General features: G+C 33.7%; 1 protein-coding gene across 6 annotated transcripts in view; it reads right to left on the reverse strand.

The window, feature by feature from the left end:
- Positions 1–4,315: 4,315 nt before the first annotated feature.
- The window catches only part of LOC119066665 (neural cell adhesion molecule 1-like), a 69,289-nt gene continuing 47,903 nt past the window's right edge, over positions 4,316–25,701 (reverse strand). For 4 of the 6 annotated variants that reach the window (XM_037169249.1, XM_037169248.1, XM_037169246.1 and 1 more), the window contains exons 3-11: positions 16,231–16,425; positions 16,057–16,164; positions 11,594–11,725; positions 7,946–8,032; positions 7,819–7,881; positions 6,426–6,613; positions 6,153–6,363; positions 6,004–6,096; positions 4,316–5,937 (exon numbers count right to left, since the gene is read on the reverse strand). In XM_037169249.1, coding sequence (XP_037025144.1) covers positions 5,663–5,937; positions 6,004–6,096; positions 6,153–6,363; positions 6,426–6,613; positions 7,819–7,881; positions 7,946–8,032; positions 11,594–11,725; positions 16,057–16,164; positions 16,231–16,425 — 1,352 coding nt within the window. In that variant the 3' untranslated portion in view covers positions 4,316–5,662. The remainder of the gene's footprint in view (positions 5,938–6,003; positions 6,097–6,152; positions 6,364–6,425; positions 6,614–7,818; positions 7,882–7,945; positions 8,033–11,593; positions 11,726–16,056; positions 16,165–16,230; positions 16,426–25,701) is intronic. The other 2 variants (XM_037169247.1, XM_037169250.1) reach the window with 1 other exon arrangement.

The following is a 25,701-nucleotide window of genomic DNA, read 5'->3' on the forward strand; positions in this document are numbered from 1 at the left end:
TCATTTGGAATGAAAATAAAGTTGAAACAAAAAAAAATCATCACAAAAACAATAAAATTAAGTTATCCAGAAAGTTTTATGAAAACATTTTTCTATTTTATCTTGGTTTAATATGACTGTACACCTAATTGAAATTAATTTGAATCTGATTTGCGTCTCACGGAAACGGTATACATTTACATACCGTCCCGGATAGATTGTCATTATATGCATGTCTCTTATCCTGGTAATTTTAAATAATTCTGGATTAATTATGTTAACCGAATTGTTCGACGACAATATTAGGTATATGAAAATTATTAAAGAATTAAGGCTGACGTTAGGGTTTTTTTCGTTTTAGTCTCGATGGTTCCACAGGATATAAAAGTTTACTGTCCCGCTTAGTGAAAAATGTTTTCAGCGAAGGATTTTTCCCTGTCCAAAATGGTCTTACAGCAATTGCCTTTTTGTATGAGAAATTCTTCGTATTCATACAGATTTGTGACAGCCCCTCGGTTTTTAGTTAAATATTAGCATGTTTGGTGAATGTTTCTGAAAATTGGAAAAAGAGGAATGAAAATCTTGTATCGAGTTTGAACTCGAAAACATCTGAACTGAAAGCCACTTTGAAGCCACTAACGTAGCTAAACGAGAGCTTAAAAAAAATTAGGAATAGTTATTTGCGGCTTCAACTCGCGAAATCTCCTAAAACCTACCGTCCAAACAGATGCTTATACAACTTTTCATGCAAATGGACATTCTCAATGTGTCTTAGCAGAGTTCTCTGGCACCAACACACCACAAAAATTATAGCTGATGCCTCTCGTTTTCATACAAAAAAATTTCTCTCATGAATTTGAGTCATAATTTAACATAATTTTTGTGTGCAACAGAACTCTGCTATGCTCTTATATATTACAGCGCCTAAACCAGTGTTATAATTGCACCACTCTTTCAGTTCCACTTTTTTCGTGAAAAGAAGGAAAAAGTGGAACTATTGTAACGTCGCATACATTATACGTAGTATGAAGTGGAACTAAAAAAGTAAAACTATTGTAATGCAAATGCTGCATATATGCATCGTAAAGATAGTTCAACTTTTTCCTTTTACGAAAAAAGTGGAACTAAAAGAGTGGTACTATCGTAACGCTGGTGCTTCTCCCCCGACTGATAATTTTCAAATATTTTTCGTAAGACTGCCCAGTTTTATACTTGAGTATTACTATCGTAACGCTGGTGCTTCTCCCCCGACTGATAATTTTCAAATATTTTTCGTAAGACTGCCCAGTTTTATACTTGAGTATTAAAATACGAAAGAGTCGAACATTATGATAAACGTTTACAGTGCAAAGTTACGTTTAACTAAAAAAATATTTTGTTTGCAGATTGTACTTGATTACCTTTAGCCGCAGTACAGGACTTTGTAGGCACCAGACACCAGGGCAGAAGAGACTATCACTTCGAAAGATTTTTTTAAACTTCACGATTAGAAAGAGTGAGAAAGGACCTCGGAAAGGACAATGTCAATGTGAAAATTATTTGATTTCTCTCTCTCTCTCTCTCCCTCTCTGAGTGCGAGATTTGTATTTCTACATCCTGTCCCTTTCGACTGTTTGCATCAGCGAAAAACAGTTTTATAAATCCATTTGAAATCAAAATAAAAATCTCGTATGCAGTCGTTGCATATAACAATATTTTCGATGATGGCATAGTTACTTGTATCTGGTTTCTGGCCAAAAATAATTAAATAAATTTACAATTTTCGTACACAACATATAGTTTAAATATTTTTAATGGGGTTAATTCTGGAATTAATTTTACTACATTTCATTATGCTACTTTACAAAATTAACTTTTTTTAATTAAATTTTTCATTTTTTTAGATTTTGTTAACGAAAACGTTTTATTGTTTCATTTTCCATTGGTTCGATCCATGTCTATAATTTATGTTGTTTATTTATTTATGTTTATAGTTCTGTTTTGTCTTTTCATCATCAGTAAAATTTTATTAGCTAACAATTAATATATATTTTATTAATCAATTAATTCTAATTTTTAAATAATTTATTTTGGTTGATTTTTTGGTACATCGACCTGTACATTTTCGTTACTGGTACCAGTTTTTTTAAATATGATTATGCGTGATGAGAAACATTCATTTTTTTTACTTCTAATCTCCTACAACTAAAACTCTTTTTACCATTCTATTTAACATTGTGGCGGTAAAAATAATTATTGTGGTCGGTACAGTTTTTGAAGGACTTTCAAAATATGTTTTTTAAATTTAAATTCCACCTCGTATTCCTTCGAAATCACCATTAAAATTCCTCATGTACTTACCACCATCGTGGGCATTTACTTTAACCATAAACATAATATGGATCTGAGTATAAGGTTTGGCTATAAGCAAATGAAGCATGAGATGAAGCATGAGATGAAGCATCCCCTCATCCTCCTAAGATCGATTTTTGGTTTATTTTTCTGAACTTACGTACTCATATTTAAGTGTCTAATCTGTAGAATTTATAGGTCTATTGGATCTATTGGAACAATACATTATAGGGTACTTTTTGGTGCATGCGCCGCTTGTGTTCCGTTTACAAAAAATTAAAAATAACTCACATTTTAGCAAATTTCGGGATAATTGTTCATTGATTGGATTTATACTAATTCAAATGTCCAAATGTTCCCATTGGCGTTAGATTAAGTTAATCGTCGCCCTCTACATCCTCTTTGAATCAAATAAAATCAATTGTTTCATTTTTCCCATTTTCGATGGAATTTAGGTGTTCTAATCCACTCTGTTGAAGCATCAGAGCTCGAACTTGTTGCAGTAGGACATATCGCTGTAACTGTTCGTTACTCAACACTCTTGTTTCATCGGTCTCCAGATTATTTAAAACTTGTTCTGCTGTCACTTTTTGATTCGTTGGCTGCACATCCGTGCTAATGTCATCGTCGACATCAATTTGATTAGACTGGGGCTCAGCCTCTTCGTCATCGTTGTCAATTTGCTGGAAAAATTGTTGTCAAATATAGGTATACGACATAAGAAAGATATTGACAGTACTAACAACTAGGCCCCACCTCTTGGGTGGATCAGGTCAATTGACTGACTAAGTTTTTCAATAAATGCAGTTCCAGTTTTCTTACTCATTTTTAAATAAGATGGTGTTTTTAAGATCACAAAATTATAGTCAGATGCAAAAGCGATGGAAGAATGGTCTATTTGCTACATCTGTACATCTCTTTTATTTTCACTGGCCGTTTAGGCAACACAAATTTAAATTATTTTCTGAAGAAACAAAGGTAGCCATGAGTTGAAGGTTCAGCGAGCGATGTTTTACTCCCAATAAATTTGAATCCACTAAAAAGCGCAGAAAAGAGTGCATATTTCTTGCCTACCTCTTGAAAAAATTAGACTCGTGTGAATTACGGCCCTTGCCCATCTACGAACTTCATGAATATCATTCTCTGTCAATTAAAACACAAATTTTAAAAATCGGGTAAAAATTACTTAACTTATCGCGGTGTATCCGTATTGCCAATCAGTTTTGAAGCCCATTTTACACAACGATGCTCATCCGGTTCCAATTACTCCGAATCAAATAAAGAGGCAACAGTCAGTGAAAAAGAACTATCAGTCGCGCCATTCTTGAAAAATCCAGATTTTGTCCCTGAAGACGATTCTGACATTGGACATAAAATAGATCAATCAGAGCTCAATGATCTGGTTCGTGATCTTGGTTTGACTAAGTAGAAGTGTGAGCTTGCTCGCATCACGTATGCTACAATGGAATTGGTTTACATCAGAAACTAAGGTCCAGAACAATTTCAGAAAGCTGCATGGAAATCGTTTGAGGCTGTCGTTAGCGGATTTTTGGTTAATGTCCAAAATTCATCTCGTGGACACGCACACCTAGATATTTTCCCCAAGAATCTAGGTGATGTAAGTGATGAGCAATGTGAACGCTTCCACCAAGATGTTGCTCGCACTGAACGATCATATCAAGGAAGATGGGACGAGGCAATGATGAGTGACTATTGTTGGTCTCTACAAAGAGACAACCCGAACTATGAATAACTGAACTCTTGTTAGTGGATGCTTCTACTCATGTATCATTTGCTTATAGCCAAACCATATGCTCAGATCCATCTTATGCTTATGGTAAATGCTCCCGATGGTAGTAAATACGAGGTGGAAAATTAAAAAAAAAAACATATTCTGAAAGCCCTTCAAAAACTGTACCGGCCAAAATAATTTTTTTTACCAACACAAAGTTGGTCTCACCTAGTGGAATTAAAAATTTCTTCTTCAATTTTCGTTCTCATTTTGCTGTCGTCTTATTACCCTACTCCAATTATTCTATAATTTCGCTTAAATATCTCAAAATGTTCCCAAATTAAATGTTATGAAATTTGGGAAAGAGATTGATATAAACAATGGAATTTCTTCAATTACCTCTGCTTACTGAACGAGTAGAAATTCATATAGTTTGTGTACGTGATGGTAAAATATTATGATTTTGTGGCTTTCATCTCACCGCGTTGAGAAAGAAAAGTTCTGGTCTTATAATTGGTTGGGTAAATCATAAAAATGCCAGCGAAAGTACATTGCGTACTAGGTTGGAGATCTTTATCTTCACAAGTGTAACGTTTCCAGCTCGAGCCGAAAGCGATGGATGCAAATACACAAGTCAAAATGGCAATCTACCGACCATTACATAGTATATTTTACTCTCGAAAAGCAAAGATCTGGGAACGAGCTTTAACGCTAGTGAGGAAAATAACGTTAGTTTCCAGGGTATGCAGCGAGTAATTATTAAAAAAACTATTTTACTTGACAGACGGTGGCATAGCTTTACATCAAGTGTTTTAATCAAATGATGACGGCTTCTTCTTTTTTCCAAATTACCTCGACCTCGCTTTGCACAGAAGATATATCATCATTTGATCAACAACACAAAACCGTCAACGGGGTTTTCGCCTAACTGACTGAAATAGGTATTACTAATCATCAGATAGTTCGTGCTAATTATATCTTCATCTTTATGCATAATTCATCGTATATGGGTGATATCACTTAAGTAATTATTCTGAGTACAATTCATTGTAGCCATCAAACACTCGAACTACCCAAATTATGAATATTGGGTGTGCTTGCAGACATCACTTTTATGCTAAACATTCCTCACCGGAATTGGAAGTCTTCTGTTATTGGTGGAAGGCTCGTACGTTATCACTGAGCCAACATGTTCCGTCCGTTATAATTATCAAGTCTGTTAATTCTTTAGTTCAACACATTTGTAATTTCTAGTAATTGATACAAAAAAAAGCCACACGAACATGCGAAAATACATTTCGTAAAGTTTAACAGTTCGCAAAGAAGAACCGACTCAGTTATATCTCTCATGTTTAGAATTAACGATTAAATTCTGCACCAACCAAAAATGGTTTTTAATTTTTTGAGATAAAGGCCAACTCACGAATACCGTATAAATTTCTTACTGCAGAAATGGCAGAGATATAAGAACACATACAATTACCTCTAGTGATACATCATCATTTTCTATACGAAATGTAAACGTAAATAAGCTGATGATACTTAAAATTAAATTTTCAATTAATTAACTTTAACGACACATTTTTATCACAAAAAGGCATAATAATGAAATTAAACCGCTCACGTCATAACTAATAGTCGCGTGTGACTGGACGGTATAAGTAGAAAATTCGAAATCAGAAATGTGAATGTACTGACCACAAATGCTTGGCACGTAATGTACGAGAATATTAGACCACAAGCGGAATTTGTTGGCATTAAACCGAGTGGTTCCTTTGGCGTAGTATGAAATTCTCTGGGACCTGTCCAGTCGCTGAGTCCAGCGGGATTCCTCGATGCTACACGCACTAAATAGCTTGTATTCGCTGAGAGGTTGTTGATTAGGTATGTGATGCCTAGTGTTAGTTTGAAGAAAAAATTTAGTGTTTTCAATTGGATGTTCGATTATCGCAAAAGCTTACCATCTTCGAAACCCAAAATCATTACACGAGCGTTGTCCCACTTTCGGCCACCCAATCGGAATTTTTCCGATTCAATTATCTCGAAACGATAGCCTAAGACAAACGAAAATTATTTACTCGACCAGAAACACATCCCTGCAACCATTTACCATTTACGTCCATTGGATCTCGTTCTTTTGTCTTTCGCACAGCACCAACATCGACATCAAATGTATCCGAGTTAACGCCACGCAAAGCAAGATTGGTAGGTTTCTCTGGCTTAACCCCTTGAGCCAAGGTAATAACTCGTTCGAGTGTTCCGAGCGCATTTTCTGCTTTACATTTATATTCACCAAAGGCTTTCGAATCGTTAACGAGTATCTGCAAGCGATGGAATTGTCTTGCAACGATTAAAATGAGACAGAAACTAACCTAAATCATACTTGCAAGATTGATTCATGTCCTTCGCTGTGTATAAGATGAACTTTCGGATTCAACTTTTTATTATGTCGATACCATGTGAATTCGGCAGCTGGTTCCGCTTCAGCTTCACATGTTAAATTAACAATGCCATATAAATAACCGAACTGGACATCAGCGCTAGCTTTTTGAGGTGGACGTATAGGTATATCTGGACAACGGATGACAAAATTAATTATTCTATCGATAATAGGGAGTGTATCATATCCGATGTGCTTCATTTATTTTAACTATATAATACAAAGGGGTAGGCGGACATTGTGTTTAAATTCGGTAATAAGGAAAACCTACAATTCGTTTTGATGAAATTCGAAATTCGATAGTTTACCATTCAAAGGATCACTGCAATTGTTGAAGGCATGAAAGCCCTCATAATTGCGAATGTAATAGTGAATGGTAAATTAATATCCGCATGCAGCAACCAAACATCTACTGTGTTGAAACAATGAGCCGGCTTTATGTAATTGAATTTTCATTCTTATTGTATTGTTTGTCCGTATGTATCTACTAATGAGACACACGTTATAATTTAAGAAATTGCTTCAGAATCCCTGTGATTATAATCTTTGAAGCATCAGAAATGCATAATAATTGACTGATATTATCGTACAATGCAGCTAACGTATTGTTGCTTAAAGTTTATCCATTGCTCAAGTTCCGACTCTCTCAGCAATAATCCTTACGGTTGCGACGTGTTTAAGGTCTTTATAGAGATTAGGAATTTGGAATATCTCGTTGATAAATATTGGTGTTGTGTTCGGCACATTCCATTTATTGGATACTGTGAAGTGGCAGCTTTGAGATAGAACGGAATTTTAAGATTTCCATTAGCCAAGCACATGACGAAAATGGTATCGGATCAAAAGGATTCGAAAATCGGAATGCTCTCGGTTTAATTAAATTGATATTAGTTTACGTAATATGTGCAAAGTATGTCAGTCATGCTAGCGTTTGAATTCCATTGTCATGTTAGGGTTACGAAGGCTAATTGGACAGGGGAAACGCAAAGGAAATTTTGTTTGAGTGGAATGGTTTGCTCATCTTTTTTTTGGTATATACACAGCTCTAGTATTACGATTACAGCGAACAGTACTTTGCAAGGCTCATTTGCTTGTACCGTAATATTCAGCTTGGTATACGTTGAACTCACGTTATATTATTTTATAAAGGAGAAACTTAAAAACTTTTACAGAGAAAACCACTAGATTTAATCTATAAAAATATTTAAATTCACTTCCATCATCTGGGAAAAGTACTGCTACCCCGTTACCACTAAATTAACTATCACAAAAAATAATGTTCTACAAACCACAAGACCATCTTTCATTTAATTTTAACTAAACCAGTTTCACTTACGTTGAATGTTTAATCGGATGGTTTGCTCTTTTACATTACTTATAGTTGTAGAAATCTGGAAAGCTTTAACATTTTTTCTTGGCTCAATTTTTATTTCAATTTTCAATTGTCTTTCATTTATGCTTACCCTTGCACGTGTACTCTCCACTGTCGTTTTTGGAGACTTTTTTAATTGCCAAACCATCGACCACTTTAACATACTTTTCGGTTGGCACTGAAACATTAGCGAAATACCAATTAAATGATTGCATCGTGCAGACACAACAGACATTATAATGTAGGTAGAAAAGGCTCGTTTTGGTACACAACTTCCATTTAAATTATTTTGTTTGTAATAAAGATTAATTGACCCATTACAAATCAGGTCATGTGTTCAAAAATAAATCGTCAACGAAGAGAAGTTGAAAATGAAGCGTTGAATTATGCTTTAATAGGGTGGTTTAGTGGTGGGGGAGAAAAAAATCTTTCTTTTTTTATTTCCTGTCGTCGTAAATACAATGACAATACTTTCTATATTTCATCCCACACGGTGACAAATCGACAGAAAAAGTGAATTCATACGAGAATTCATTTTAATGCTAGAAAATACTAACGTAAAAAATGATGAAATGATACAACGACAATGCATTTCCGTCAATATGGTACAGTGGTCTGATCTACAGTGGTACGGAATTTTCAGGGTATATATGCTATATAGCTCAGCAATAATCGATGAAATAAAATCCTGTCTTTTAATTTTGTTGTAATTAAATGTGAAAGAACCTTTTATCTACCTGAATGAAAAGTAATTTTTTAAATATTTTCCTTTGAAATGCAATAAAAAAAAAGCCGTTGGTGTTGAAGTCGACGGCTATAATACATTTTCCGAGAACAAGAAACTTGAAATAGAACGCGAAGCGTTGAAATGAAATCAACCATTTGAAATTATAAAATTATTGGACGATTTTCCCGGTTATTTATACACTTTTTATCTAAATTTCTGTCACATTGATGCTTTACATTTTCTTTTTGTTATTCCTCCTCCAAGATAACGGAGTTATATTTCTTGAATAGAAATTTACCTCTCGGAAAAGGCATGAACCTAGTTTTGCATTTAAATAGACAGAGCGGGAGAGAATGAACGAGTAATGGAGAAGTGAAGAAAGAATAAAACTCGACATAACAACGGAAAAGAATACAATTTTTCAAAGCTTTAAGCCTGGCCTAAATAGTATTTCTTGTTTTATCGTTTTATTGTCTTAGCAGTTGCACTGGAATCGTTTTGCATGCATGTAGGTACCTCATTTGAAATAATAGCTTTTTGTATTTGAATTGCAACATTATGCTCAAGGATTTACCCGAGGATTTGAATGAGGAAAGTAGAAATGTTTTTTTTTGTGTGAATATTGTGAATTGTGACATAATTTAAAGATCAGACTCGGAATATTTCCGATTTATTTTAGGGAATTTTGAATATGCAGAAGCAGATGTTCACGTATGCAAAGTGAACGCTTTTTCGTGTTCTTGGTTTCCATTTTCAGTGAATGCATACTGTATGAGGACAACAATCGCATGAATTTGGTATGCAAATGGAAAAGTAAATTTTCGTTTTTCAATCATGCATTTGATGCTTTTTCGGCAAACAACATATATAAGAAATTGTTTGCTATTTATAATAATAGAGTACACTCTGGACAGGTTCGGTTGATCGAAATGAATACGATCACATAGTTAGTATATTTCATGCGTACCGTTCTGCAAATTTTAAATTTAATAATTCAAGTAGAACATTTGACAAGCACCGGTTTCAGAAACGGTCCAATAAGGACGTATATTTTCTTGGTCAGAAAAAGTATCTTTTATCATCATTTAGATGGAGATACAGATACAGAATCAAAGTATTTCACAGTTGTAGCTTTCACTTTCCTAAGAACTAAAAAAAATGGAAAGAAAATAGGGTTGGCATGTAAAAAGTGACACTAAAGGAACTACTTCCATTGGAGTGGCGTGAACTTCTTTCCGTGGAGTGGCGTATGAAACTCCAAAATGGTGTTATTAACAAAACTGTGAATTTTGTTTCTCATTTATTTCTCTCTGGTGTGTTAACGTAAAAATCGGTAGAAATTCTTAAAAAATGTCTGTATGGAGAATAAACATCCGAGATTTTTCAGATTTTTTGGACCCCTATTTAACGATGAAAAAATTCAATGATTTTTTTCCATATGCTAGACAAAAGGTGCTACTACCGTTTTTGGTCACTTGATTTTTCTTCATGGAATGTGCCTACATTATGTAATTTACTCCGATTTTTTAAAATGGTGGAACACACCCTAATTTAACGAAGAATATTTGAATAAATATTTTTACCTCTAGGTAGGGGTCCAAAAATTCTGCAAAAATCACAGATGTTCAGACGTAACTTAAGAATGTTTTCAGTTACATCCATTGAGATATATAAATTATAGACAAAACTCACCCTCATACCCAAAAACTCACCACTATTGTGATTTTTAGGGCTGATATTCTACCAAAAACACTTTTTAGTCCAGTAAACCGATAATTATCAGCAATTTTCTAGAATTTGATTTTTAGGTCATATTGTGGACGCATTTTCCACAGGTAAAAATACACCCGGCATGACCGAAAAATTAAATTCCAGAAAATTGCAGATTATTATCAGGTATGATCGGCAACTTGACTAGACTTTACATTTTGAATGATTTTTTGGATGAAAGACCCTAGACTTACGGTCAGGGGAATAATTCCCTTTAAATCGTAAAATATATTTACGTCGACGTCCTGAACCCATGATATTATTTTTGGATAAAAAATTGTTACTTTGTCGCCCAAGATTTTTTGTTTAGGCGCCCCTTCGAAAAGTTTCCCACCTGCACAGAAATCCTTATTTTAGTCCCTGATATCTGTTATAAATTGTTCAATATTTCAATCGTATTAATACTTCTATAACGTCCAAGTGTTATTAAAACAAATCAAATTTCCTAAAAAACCGACAAATTTTTACTCTGCCGTTTAAAGTATCTACTCGAAAGAATCTACCACATCCTTTGAAATTTCGATTTAGTGATGAAAAAAATAAGAAAGTAGAGTGAGAAATTGATTGAAATAAATAAATGAAACAAACCGACGTTTTGACTATATTGTTTGTTACAAAGAAATAATGTGGTGTTAGTTTTTCTGTTTTATAGCCAAAGGTGCTTGTATTATCGTTCGCCCCATCAAAATCAATAAAAGTTTACGCTTTAATTTTGAGCATCGAGAAAAAGAAACATTGCAGCGATTCTTCCAGCTTCAGGCTTAAATGAACATTTCAAAATAGATGAATTTCTTCTCAACATTTTTTTTTCTCCATTATGTAATACCATCATGGATTTCATAGTTTTCTTTCGATTTATTACTTTCTCAGCACTGTTTCGTTTTCTCATCCATTGTTTGGCTTATGTTTGATATACGAAAAACTTTTTACAAATGTCTTATCCTAAGATAGTCTACATCCACTTTTTGCGGATCTTTTTTTTTGTACTTGGTTATTGGATCATAAAGCTTTCATATTGTTTTATGTGCATTGTTCTAATAAGTTTTCCGTTTTTATATAATTTGTAGTCAGGAGAAGTTTTTCTTCTTCTTTTTTATTTTCATTTCATTCGAAAGTATATGGCTTGACTTTTTTGTAGTTTTTCTTTTTCATTTTACATTTAATGAGATTACTTGAGCAACGTTTTACTGTTTAAAAGTCTTTTTTTTAATAGAACCAAGAATTATTAATTAATAAACTCACAGTTAAGAATCTGCCCATTGTAGTACCAGGATATGGTTGGTTCCGGATCGGCTGTCACCATGCACCGAATCACCGCGTCACGGTCCTCTTGTACACTTTGCACAACCGGCGTATCCACAAAAGAGATTGGTTCTGAAATAAAAAAAAAATCAAGAAAATTGAAAATGAGAAAGAGACAACTTTTTTGGAACGTTTTAAGCTGTAAATTATTTCACACAAAACAGACACACACACAGGACAGAACGTTTATCTGCAGTTCCATTCTACTTAGAGAAATCACATTTTCTTTATTCAACATTTATGTTTTCAAAAGATTTTTTTTTTCAATTTTTTTGTCCGGAATTGCACAGATAATTTATGGTAAACAAGAATATTTTTATCACATTGCCAACTATTGACGTAACCACTGAATGTAACAATGGAAAGTGTATCAGCAAAAATGTAGTAGTATTAAAAGGATTTTGTTGCTTTCCAGACTAGGCTACAAAAGAGAGCCAAGTTTTAGAAATGCATAGTCAGGTATTACTGTAGAAGTATACCTATCGATCGTTAATTTTCGATTGCAAATAATTTTAGCAAACAGTTGAAAATTCATGTTTATTGCGATACTATACTTCCGGAACGGTTTCGGCACATTATTTCTACGAAAGCTTTAAATAAACGTTTAATTAGAGAAAAAAGCTGCCGAATTTTTTTTTCAAGTATTTCATTAGTTGGAAATGTTTGAATAATGTCCGGTAATCAAATATTTCCAGCTGAGTTTCAGTCGACGTTTTGGGTATATTATCTCTCAACTCAATTTAAAATTGCGGTAATACATAGTAAGATAATTAAATAAACCTGACTCCTCTACATCTGATGGAAAACAGACAGCACGAAAAGCTCTCCCATGCATGTGATAATTAATTCAACGGCGTTGAGTCAACTCAACTTGAAGAAACGATGGAATGTATTATAAATTATTTATGGGATACAACGCGAGGTAGTTGAAATACTTTCGGTTGACACGTTTCGAAGAAGGAAAGTGATCCTAGAACTTTCCAATGCATTTTGTTTAAGGTATAATCCACTTTTGTACAAGGAAAATATTTTTGGTCGTTTGTTTTGGGTAAAATTTTCACTGTAATGAACGTTTCGTAACTTGAGTTATTTGAAAATAATGAAGTAACAGTTTGAAAGATCAAAAATTAAAACCATACACGGATAATTCAATAAATTTTACTGTTATTCGACTTGTTTTCCACCTTGCCCACATTTGCGTCACCACTTTATTTACATTGACCATTTACAAAAACCGCAACGAACCTCAAATGTCCCACAAAATTTTCACATTTCGTTCAAACATATAAATTGCAGTCATCATGTTTGGTGCTCACTGAGTGTTAGTCAGTGTTAGTTCTCATTCCCTAAGCACAAACTCAACGGAAAATGTACTTGGGTAATGTTGGAATATGAACATTAAACATTCATTGGTTCTTTTCAGGTTACATGGTGTAATATTGCGCTACATCTGAATTCAAAAATTCTATGACTGCCGTAAGTGCCACCCATACATACATTATATCATCATCATGTTGAGTTGAGCTTCTTTCAACCATAGCATTTTGGTCTGGCTATTTTTCTTTGCATTGCATTCATATATTTTCTGAACAACATTTAAGATCTGCACAAAGAGAGTGTCACCAACAGTCATACATTTTTCTAGATACTTATTTATAATGCTTGTAAAATGGTTTTGCACAAAAAGTCAAAGACTTTATATTTATCGTCGGAGAATTAAAATAAATTTCCATTTGTAGCACATAGAAAAAAAAATATATAGGAAAAACGACACCGGAAGACTTGAAAGTATATTTATCAAAAGTGTACCTTCTCATAACATTTAAACGATAATACCGCCCTGTTGAATAAATAAAACTATTGTCCTGTGAATAATTCATGAGGGGATTCTTCTTTTTTTGTTTTTCGACAGCGCAGCCCGACTTGAGGATTTAATGACTGACAGTTTTTTTTCGCTTTGTTTCTTTAAAGTCTTTAAATACTTTTTCGCAGACTTTTTTACAACTTGGTTGGGATACCTGTTTTCCATTTGAAAAGGCAAATTTATATTTGATTTATCTTAAATAGAATCTGGGAAGGAACAAGAAGTGAAATACATTTTTGATTGAGACTGAGACAGCTTTAAAATGGGAAATTTTACTTTGAAAAACTGCAATACTGAATTTTGTTGCAGTTTTTGTTTGGAAATTAAGACAAACTCGTATCGGTGTAGTCGAGTTCGTTATGTCGTAAAAAATCCATACGTTCTCTTAAACCGGTTTTAGTGTAATAAAAAGGACATACTCTTCTTGCAATGTATGAAAGCAATGAAAGGAATCACCTCCGAAAACGGTATGTTACAGATAACCTTAGCCGGTTTGGATTTATCTAATAACTACCTTTCAATTCGATTAAGTCTGTTTGGATTAAAATAAGACTAGAAACAGCAAAGGAAAATTAGTTCAAAGTTAACAGCTTCTTCGGGTAATTTTGTGGAAAGAATTTTTTTTAAAGTCGTCGATATGGGATCACTCTTACGATTATAAAAAATATTTAAGTATCTGCACAGCTCTGCTCGGAGACTTATGCAATCAAAATAGCGCTTGCATTTCTTTTGTAAAGGCAGGAGTTACGATATGTTGCTGTGAATAAAAACACATGCAATCGTACAGGCATGTTTCAAAATTTAGATGTTTTTTGACGTTGGCACAGCACTGCTACTAGCACGAACATATAAAATATTCGGAGGCTGATGAAATCACAGTAGGCATTGCGTTTCTGTTATACAGATAGATTACTTGTTTTCTTTGTATGAGTTAAAACATACAATACAAACAATCCTAAGCGGTATCACTAAAGCCTCCAAATTTAACACTTGTCAATTCGGTGTTCATGCTAGTAGCAGGGCTGTGACGTTGGAAAAATAAGTGTTCGTGCTAGTAGCAGCGCTATGGTACCTGACAAGAATTTTTATTGTTTAGTGAACTCTAATGTCCGTTTTTACCTGTATGACCTTAACCCCTATACAATATTCATCAAATTAATTTAAAACATTCTAGAGAAGAGATCAACATCTCATAACGACCTGGACTAATACTTTCATTGTTGTTGCAAAGGAAAAACCTTTTTTTTTAATTTAGCTTTTTTTGTAACTTTATTACACGGCTTTGGAATAATGTTTGTGTACAAGCTCTTTTATCTTGAGGAATCCATATATATATAAGCATGTAACTGTAAACATTTAATACTGTGCTAACGAATAAGGAACCTCACACAACTTTTAAATTTAAATCCGCTTGTAGCAGGGTAGTTTTATTCTACTCGTTTAATGTGAGACTAGATGGTTTAAATGTGATTTATTGGAAAAGTTATTGCGTTTATGGACTATACCTGCAGAAAACGGTTTGCACCACGTAGAAAACGCTTCAAACGATACTGAACCGAGGCGGAATATTGCAGTTTTAAAATACATAGTAATTACCATATTTCCCGATTAAAACCGGGTAGGTTATGCAAAGAAGATTGGAATAAATAAAATTAAAATATTGAAAAACCTTCCAGCTAGCGAACAGTCAAATAGATGTAATTAACACAACATCAACAACGTTCATTTCACTGTAAACCAACAATAATTAAAGCACAGACAGACTCCGAAACAACAATAACCGAATAACATTACTTCTCATTAAATCGTAACCTGATCCACCAAATTTAGCAAACATTTTGAGTTAATAGTCCTCTTAACACCAAATAACCACAAAATATCTTGAATGCACAAAATTCCACTGTAAATCAATATTCGAACAGCATATATAGCTCTCACTCCACATCCTCATCAAAAATGCTATTGTTAACAACGATGAATGAAACTCATACATTTATAATATAGAGAGAGCGAGGCAGAGAGAGAGAGAGAGAGAGAGAGAGAGCAGAGGTGGACATTGAACTCAATAGCCTATAAAATATATAGTTCATCATCACGTCTGCATATTATCTGCATATATATAAAAAATGTTCCTCTTTTTTTCTTTCAGCTCCAAAAAACCAATCCTTTTAAATTAAAATATCATTTTGCACTCAATTTGTAATAGTGTAATTAATGTGAAGCCGTAAAAATTGTAATTTGCTAGATCCGTTACGTACTCACAGTTCCCCATGTATAATAAAAATGGAAATGTTCATGCTCATAAAACTGTCGGAATTTTATATATGAACCATCTATCTACATCTCTACCGAATAAAGTCCTTCATGCATGTTTGTAAACTCCTTAGATAAATGATGTCTCTAAAATGCCACCGTACATTTATATACGAGGCGACTGTACGGACAGGATACGGTGAACGAACAAATTTATGTTAAGAATCTCAGCCGAAAGCCGCAATAAAAAAAAACGCATAAAAGACGATTCCATAATTCAACTTACGATTTATAACCATATTGAAAGATTTTTGTAGATCTCCTGTTTCGCCCTGACACGACCATTCGCCTTTATCCTGCAACGTTATCATTTCAAATACTAAAGCGGTTGAGCCTGTAAAATTTATGAATCTTTAGTATCAATAAATCGCAATTTAATTATATGTATGTTTCCACTCACCGTCCGTCCTTTCCTCGATATGAATTCGTCCTTTTGTTTCCTCTATGACAGTTTGCTTCGGATTTAACCATCGTACTCTAGTTGTTCCGTATGCATTGCAATTGACAATGTGTGAATCATTAACGTAGTGCACTACTTCACTATCCGATGGGCTTAATGTCAACTTTGGATGATTAGTTGCTATTGTTGAAACTGTTAAACGAGAAGAAATAAAAATTGCTGTAATTAGAAATCATTGGACAATTTTAACTATTCATTATGCACTCAATGATGATAAATTAATTTTTCGTTTGAAAAGTTCCGTAAATGGATTTATACGCCAAAGACGTAATGGGCGATAATTTGATTAAAATTCCATCTTTTCGAAATTTAAACCTAATTTCAATAGTCTAGTATAGTTAGCGGTTGCAGCTAATCAAAAATTGGTATTATATTTAACACGAATTCATGTCCTCGATACTTTTGTGAACCATAAATAAAAATTGTTTTGGCGAAACTATGCTTAAAATTCTATAGACTCATCCACGGTGGGGTTGAACCAAACTTAAATAGAATTGCGATACCATCTCTGATTTTTCTTCATGTTCCTATTGAGGGACTCGAGTACTATAAGGAACCAGCTTTAACCGAGAGCAGATACACGTACTTATTGTAAGCAATGCTTCAAATAACTTAAACCACTTATTTATGAAGAATGGATAACAATTCCACTCATCCTAAAGGAACAGGCACTTGAAGATAGTTAATAAATTGAAAATTTCGTACCTTGCTGCAAACAAAATGTCTTAACAAATACTTGTTGTGAGGCTGGTATAGCAAGTTTTGTATCGTTGTAAAGGCTGATCAGGCATTATTGTTTTGTTGCAAGAAGGGTCTACCTGTGTACTACAGAGGAGTTCAAGTTTCACCGAGGATGGTGAAAATATAATTTTTCAAATATTGTACAATTCACACAAATTTTGTAAAATTCATTCTCGGCGTTTAATAGAGCATGGAATCCTCTACCAATATTGCTATTCAAAGAGTTTCAAGCTCTCTTCATCTTGGATATATCACGATTTAAAAACGTCGAAATTTCAACTTTAACTGGCTATGGCTACGTGGTCAGGTTGTCAAGGGAAGCCATTTTTAACACGAATCAGCTTAGAATTAGTCCATCTATTCGTTACGATAACAATCTCTATGCAAATTAACTCGTCGGTCCCGCATGGCCATGAGTGCCGGTTCTCCGAAACGGCTGGATGGATCCGCGAACAGAATTTGGTTCCTTATAATACTCGAGTCCCTTAAGAACATGAAGAAAAATCGGAGGTGGTATCGCGACACTATTTAAGTTTTGGTCACCACACCCCACCCCACCGTGATCACAAAGCCAAGTTAAATTTTGTTAGAATTCAGGTTTCAGGTCATGATCAAAGGTTTTAAAGGTCGGGTTTTGGTTCAGTAAGCATATTCAAATCAGGTTCAGGTAAACCTGGCCTATTCCGACCTGTATGATAAAATTATACTAAGTCACAGTAACACAGTTTTACAGCAGCAGGTCGTGTATTGACCCAGTCATTATAGTAAGTTCTGACTCTCCTACGAGCTTATCCAGAGAACTCGTAAGTGAAGTTAAGAAACCTGAATCACAATTTGTTTCCAAACTTAATAAAGAAAACTGATTTAAAAGCTTCCTTTAGGAAAAGTGTCAATCTAAGGGTAAGTCTATGCTAAAAAAACGTATTTTTGTGCAAAATTCCACTTCTTTTCACTTACCCCACTAGACTATAAATAAACGTGCAGCTTAAGTGCTTTTAATCAATATTGATTAACATTAAATTGCTAAAGTCATTGTTTTAAGATTCATTCCATTGTGTAAGTGCAAATTTTGTGGATGGAAAATTTCAATCAGCGAATCTATATAATGCCTCAAACTGGGTCTGCATAAACACCATATAGTTTAAGAGAACAAAACTGTTTTTATCTCGATTGAAAAAGTGGTCGTCTTCTTTATGTAATTTTCAAAGTGCTGATGCTATTCAAAAGAAGGGGGTTGAAATTACTGTTTTTCATGGTACGCTTTTTTTTCAACAACTTTTCGTGCAGAATGGGGCGAGCAGTGTTTGCGTAATGTAATGTAATTTTGGTGCATGAGAGCGTGGGATGGTATGGTTTGTATAAAGGTTTAATTGTAATTGCTGTTCACTTTATTTTCCTGTTGTGTCGTTGGACTTATTTGCAATGGCATGTTGTAGTTCGTAGAAATATTGTTTGTAAAAGGATTATACTTGAAAATAAAAACTGACAAATATGATCCGTAATAACCGGAAATTGTGATTTCTCCTCCACAATGTTTCTAACATAATTAATTTAAAAATGTCACAGACAATTTATGTGGGCGTTGGGCGTGACGATTCGATTCGGTAAGTAAAAGTTCTAACTTTCGGTCCCCACATCATTAATTAATTCATCTACACTTCAGAAGAAAAACATGAAACTGAAATAAAATCCAATCAATATGATAGTGCGCTACACCATCGCCGTACATAAATGAAACTTTTCATTTTCAAAACGTTTTAGGAAATTTCGGAAATGTTTAATGTTTACTCATATTCACAGCCAATTAAGCAGTTTACAAATTCCATTTTTTTTTGTTTTCAATCGATTGAATTGATTTTAGAAGAATTGTTTCAATGTATACGATATATTTCATGGATTTTTCTGTAAATTTTGTTTTCGTGAGCGGTCAGACAGCATTACGTTTTGAGGCTGCTATTTTAATTAGAAAAGTTATGGAAGACTTGCATGTTAATTGGACGGTAAAAAAACAAAATGTTTGCCTTTAAGCGTTGACAGAACTCATACACGAAGAAAATTGTTTTCCCAACGAAATTTGAGTTCACATACATAAAAAGAACGCAGAGAACCTTGCAGACGTTTTAAAGCGTTGTGGTTGTATGTAATTACCACGAACAGCTAAATCAAATAAAATCCATTTCCAAGGAAAATAGCTTTCATGAAAGATCCACAAAAAAAGGGAAGCGGAAACTATCCGTATCATACACATGAGCATAATGTAATGAGTGCTTCATACATAACTTAATAATATTTGGCGAAAATACCCTCAACAAATATTTTTTCTTTTATCTCTGAAATAATAGAGATATTTTCCACATGCAATTCCATGTTGCATATTACAAAGGATCATTGCAGCAGTCACGGTAAGCTTTATGCAAATGTTTACGTAGGTAAGTACAAAAAGGGTGCCGGCTCTACATACGTTTTATATGCATAATACAGTATTAAGGATTCTGACGCCGATGGTCAGGTTTTGCGTTCATAATTTACATGGATTACGCCATTATATGTTGTTGCTTGGTAGAATAAATGCAAGTTAATTTTTAATTTGTAGAGTGTAGTTAACCCTTGCGAAGTCATGAAATTTTAATATTTTCGAAAGGTTGTCACCGCTTTTTTTTTCATCTTCGTAGATCTACCACACCATTTTTTGCGATGTTTTATATTTAGTAAAATGTCTGTTGAAACTACAAGATTTGCTATTAATATGTTCCTATTGAAAATATTTTGACTTAATTCTCTCTTAATGTCAAGCTTACTTCTCAGCTAGAGCAAAAAGCTGAAGTGCACATGTTTAACCTCACATAACATAATCCGAAGTAGGAACCTACAATCCAGTTGTTTTGATGGTCAACTTAAGGCTGTACATATATCTGAAACAGTCTCAGCAAAGATTATGCCATAGACTTCGCTTTCGCTTCATCCAACGAAACCCCCGCTCCCATTCAAGTTCCTGTTTGCAGTGGTGCGGTGCAGTTGAAAAATAAAAAAACATTGAAAATCAATGGAAAGTGTTTCCCCATGAATTGATTTATTTCTCCAACATTATTTAATGAAATAAATTCAGACGTAATGGGCATCAAAACTTTCAAAGTATTAGGCATGAAATTTTAGACATACAAACTGTCATGCCATAAGGCATTACACAAAAGTTGCAACGTCAAAATGTCCATTTTTTTATTATTAAAAAAGCGCATCTGTTTAATAAATTGAAATTAAACTTTCTTCCATCATAATATAAACAGCTTTACTACGAGGCGAATGTTATAGCAACAAAAACTTTTACACAAAAAAGAAATACTTTTTTTTCATCCCTTCGCTTTTCTTCTCTCGTAAAACGACGGGCTAACTCTGCTCTGTGTAGCGCGTTGAGGGTTTGCTGTTTTATGTTGCATTTCGAATGGCATTCAATTTCTTAAATAAAATGAGAAACCGCACTCATGGGCATCACCAGATATTGCTGCATTAGATTATTGCCGCCAGCTAGACGAGCACAATGTAGAATATCCATTTTATCTCCTGCAAGCTGATATTTCATACATTACGCGTTTCTGCATATAAACACAAACACATACATAACCACAGCCTATACGATTGGATAATTCACACATAACCCACCTAGGGTAAATTTACTTTCCATCTACATATTTGAAAAAAAAAAAAAAATCGCCGAACGGCGGAAGCGAACACGGGACCAGCAGCATATCAACCAAACATGCTGACCACTACGCCAACAAATCACATAACGCGATGCAATTGGTGTCGGTAGTGGTTCGTTAGTCACTTCTACATCGATCAAATAATCAGAGTAGTCGGAATGATGTGATTTGAACGAAATGTTGAGGTGGATAGTATATGTGTGTGAGTAAGTAAATAAAGGATTCTCTGTATGATGTTTTTTTTGTTGTGAATGCGTTTTAAAACAACATGCTTAATTAATTAATTTTAAATCCAAATTTTTGTGGTTATTTCGCTAATGTATGAAATATCAGCTTGCAGGAGATAAAACATTGTTCTACCTTGGTGTATATTTCTCGAATCACTTCTTATGTACAATTGTATATACACTCGCTGGCGCTCGTTATATACAATTGTACATACGAAGTTATTCTCGAAATATACACCAAGGTAGAAAATGTACTATTATTGCATAATTTTATACAATGCCATTACATTGTGTGATCTGATCTCTGGTTATTGGTATGTTGTTATTAAGTACACTTTGTTATGCGGCTTATCGCATTGCTCGGAAAACTGTCGTTGCATATTTTTTTATGTTTAAATTTGACGAAGAATGTGCTATATTGAGGTTTCACTATTGGAAAGATTGTTGGTACTGGGGATTTCCTTAATACTATTTTATCCTCTGTTAAAGTGTATACATATCGTTTGAACACATCGAACTACTGAATAGAAACCAATAGAACGACGACGACCTGAATCGTTTACGGACAAATAAAACAATTACTTAACATGGATTATACATTTCACTTGGGAATGTCTTGCAATACGGACTTAAATTTTGCGAAAATCGATATAATTGTTCTACATCGTTTTTCCTTGCGGTCTTCAATCGGATAAATGAAAACACTTCAAAGATTTTCATTGTGTTCTATTCATATTCAACAGCAAACTGGAAGAAATTTTGCTTCGAGCGGAAAACGTAAATTATTCAACCAAGGATGTATTCATGAAAACAAAGGAACATCGATACAAATTGCAGTCATTATTTTCTACAATAAAATGTAGACTCGTCAGGATATTAAGTCATTAGGTTGTTTCGGAATTTGTTGTTTTGTTGATTTGTCTAAGAAGAAGTTCTTAAGGTGATTACTATTTGCTTGCAATAATTGAAATACCGACAATATAGTTCGTTTAGCAGACATGGTGAAAAGTGTCGAGCTTCGGAACTAGATACACTATCCAATGGAGCGAACGAATAAAACCATTAACAAAAATTATTGAATGTAAGTGTTCAACATTTCTCCGTCTGCGAATCCACGTCCACGTATTTAACCATTCTGATGATCAATTTCCTAACTTCTTTTGCTGAATGATTTTCAAAATCTATTACTTCATTAGTTTTGACATAAATCGTCCTATATACGACGGCATTACCCAGAGTTTATTCATTATTTTCGTCGCTGTCGTTAACAGATGAAATATATGACAGTGAAAAACTCCCTCCCCCCTTCTATTTCAACGAAATTTATTTCGAAATTGATGGCAAAATGAGTCATAAAACAAATCCAAGCATCGCTAGATCCGAGGTTAGATCCTAAGAGTAATTACATCTAATATTTCAGAGGAAATTTCGAACCAAATTACGTAGAATACGTGGTCCCAATGGAATATACTGCTAACGGTAAATAATATGATATCTCGTATCACGATGAGTAAAAGTACCTCGGGCTGAAACCCTCGGATTCTTTTACTCATCTGGATACGAATCTCAAATAACTTCCCTGTTACAGTAATCTACTATTACCTTAAATTGCGTTAGAAAAATTAACTTACTGTACATTGAGACAACTCGGCACTATTTTAAAGGTAGACCGTTGATAATGATTTTTTTTTACTAGTGAGGGAATGCGGCCATTCCCTCATTAGTAAAGTTTTTCCCTCGCTCGTAAAGTAAAAGGCCATACTATACACTTGAATGAATTTGATGTATCGTATCACGGTGATTGAAAGAGATACCAAATTCCTTCAGTGGTACAGTAATCTACTATAATTCTTGAAAGTGTGAACTGAGTAGTTTCGTCAAAAATCCACGTCTATTCCATAACCACATGAGCCCAAAACCACTTACCGTGGAGGTGTGACGCAAGTCCTGTTATCCACTTCAGAAGAACTGATATCGGTGTAGGTGACGCTTACAGATTCGACATGATTTTATGACAATTTTCGGATTGATGTCTAATTTCATTATTGCTCATTCCGTACCCACTCCAAACTATCGATTCTATGCCTACAGTCAATCGGGTTTTTCAATAAAATTTAATAACGAACTGCAATACCAAAACTGGTTTATGTAAATTTGTCAAGTTTTCTTACACTAAATTGAAGGCAATGTGATGCGACAAAGTATTTTATGGTTTGAATAAATTATACCCGGAACAGACCATTATCGTCTTAAGTTAATTCGAATTACCTTTCCTTTGAGCTTTTATGCAAATTATTCCGAGTTGATGTGCATTATGTTTAATCACCAAGGCATACAGATCAAAGAAGAAAATATAATGTACATTTCACGTTGCACTTTACATTTTAATATGGCTTTTTGAGGAAAAGTCTAACTGAAATCCTCTACATGAAACCGTAAACGAACAAAGAGGGAGGCACCTAATAGAATTCCATGCATAGATATTATTGTTGAATTGCTTTGTTATCGGAATATGTTATAAAACAAACTGCCAAAACTTTATCCCACATATCCATTAAAATTCAAACTATCTTGGGATAAGCAATGAATGCATAGCATTCTTAAACACATTCCATTTTTAAGCTTAATGGTTATGGTTCTGTTTTAACAACAAAATAAATAAAAATGGTCGAATTTTTATGCTTTTTGTTTAGAGGTATCCCTATATTTAAATGGAACAATAATCGTCTTCTGATCCAGCCTTATAGCAACGTGCATTACGTTTAAATGTCAGACTTCGTTTACACACCACCGAAAACAAAGAGATCACTTATGTAAAATGCATCACATTTCCAGTCTACTCCACTCACATTTTACATACACTCATATCCTGCTCATTATAACTTTGGAAAGTTCAAATATTGTTCTTCATCCATACGTAAACAAAAGGGGATGAATGCAGCTTTATATAATTTAATTTGGTTTAAATTTGAAGCTCAGTTAAGCTGGAAATGCGAAAAGATGGAACTTTGTCTTCGACATCCAAAACAGCATTACGTTATAAGTATACACACAACCAGATAGGAAGGTATAAAATAGCAAAATAAAATGACAAACTCAGAATTCATTTCATTTTATTATTGAAGATACTGAAGTACATTATCAGAAAATTTTGATTTTGATTTGTTTTCTCCTTTTCCAATACAATAAAACTTTAAAAGGAAAAATGAATTCGTTTCATGAAAATAGAAGGTAGATGTTATTCGCACAAGTCGAACGAATAACGAAAAGCCTTTACGTTTTATTTTCTATAAAGATTAAGTCTATAGGATCGCATGATACGCATTTTCAATAAATTTTGTAGCGAAAGATAAAATCGCTAGGATGAAACCAAACACATTCCTCAATTATTTAGTAAAAGGATAAATTTCTTAGAATTGAACCAAACCATCTTCCTTATGGATTTTGTAAAAAGTAAAATTTCTTTGGATCGATTCCTTATGGAAAGGATTAATTTTCTAAAAGACTTTTCGAAGAAACAGTGAAGATACAGTGTAGTAGTGTCTGCTTAGATAATCACAATGTGCGGCTGGCGTTCTGATAAAGTCTAACCACTTGCGAATGAGATAAAGAGACCGCTGGCTAGGGGGACTGAGAAATATATGTTGAAACTAGTGAAGTAAAAGATTTTCTATTAAGGTAAAGTATCGCGGTTTGACATGTCAAAAACGGATCGTTTTACGACACTTCGTGTTGATCATCTTTAGTATGTGAAAAAGTGAATCAAAAACAAGTAATTTAGCGGAAAATCTAATTTTTCTAATTAATTTAAATGTTTTTCGAAGTGAATCAGTAAAATCTAATTAAAATTGAATTTGTTTTCATATTTTAAACAGCCCGAAATGTTGACAAAAGAAACAGTGACTTTTTTGCATGAATTTTCGTGATTTTTGGCTGAAGATTGTTCAACATCTAATTAACATAAGAACTTGGGAATCACATTACTAGCATTATTAATGTTTACTTTTATGAATTCAATCTAAAACAAGTGTAGAAAGTGATTATTTATGTGAAATTATGTGTAGTAAATATGGTTTCGAATCGACAGTGATTGTTGTGTCTCAACTTCCACGATTTTATCGGGAATGTTTTGTTTCTATGCCTTATAAGAGTCGACATTAGTAAAATTATTGAAAATTCTTGTCGAACCGCGATACTTTACCTTAATCTGTTGGAAACACCTCAAATAAGAAGGTGTCAAAGGTTAAAAAAGAGTAGAATTCAGACGCACATAGTTATGATAAGTGACGACTCCTCTTAGATATGATTCTAAAGAATCGAACAATAGGATGAATATTCTTTATTTATGCCAAAATCTGTATCCGACACAATTTAGATAGTTTTCTTTTTACTGGTTTTTATTTGTTGTATTATTCCGGGCGACAGATATACACTTTTCTTCCTTACATATCATCCCATAGCCCGTTATTATTTGATATTTTTCAACAAAATATATTTTGCATATTTTATCGTTACATAAATAATGACACATATATTTCGTACGGATCCATTATCTTGGTTTTTTTATGTTTTTTTATGAAAAAAGAAGAAGAGTAACATATTGTGTCATAAGACGTAATGCCATGGAATCGATTTTGGATATTGTAAAGAATAAGAATGTCTGAATAAGTGAAAAAAAAAAAAAAATTTGAATATACATCTGAAATCTTGCCAAGACATTTCTCGTTCATAGTAATTTTTATGCT

Source organism: Bradysia coprophila, chromosome IV, assembly GCF_014529535.1.
Source record: "Bradysia coprophila strain Holo2 chromosome IV, BU_Bcop_v1, whole genome shotgun sequence".
Classification (NCBI taxonomy): Eukaryota; Metazoa; Arthropoda; class Insecta; order Diptera; family Sciaridae; genus Bradysia; species Bradysia coprophila.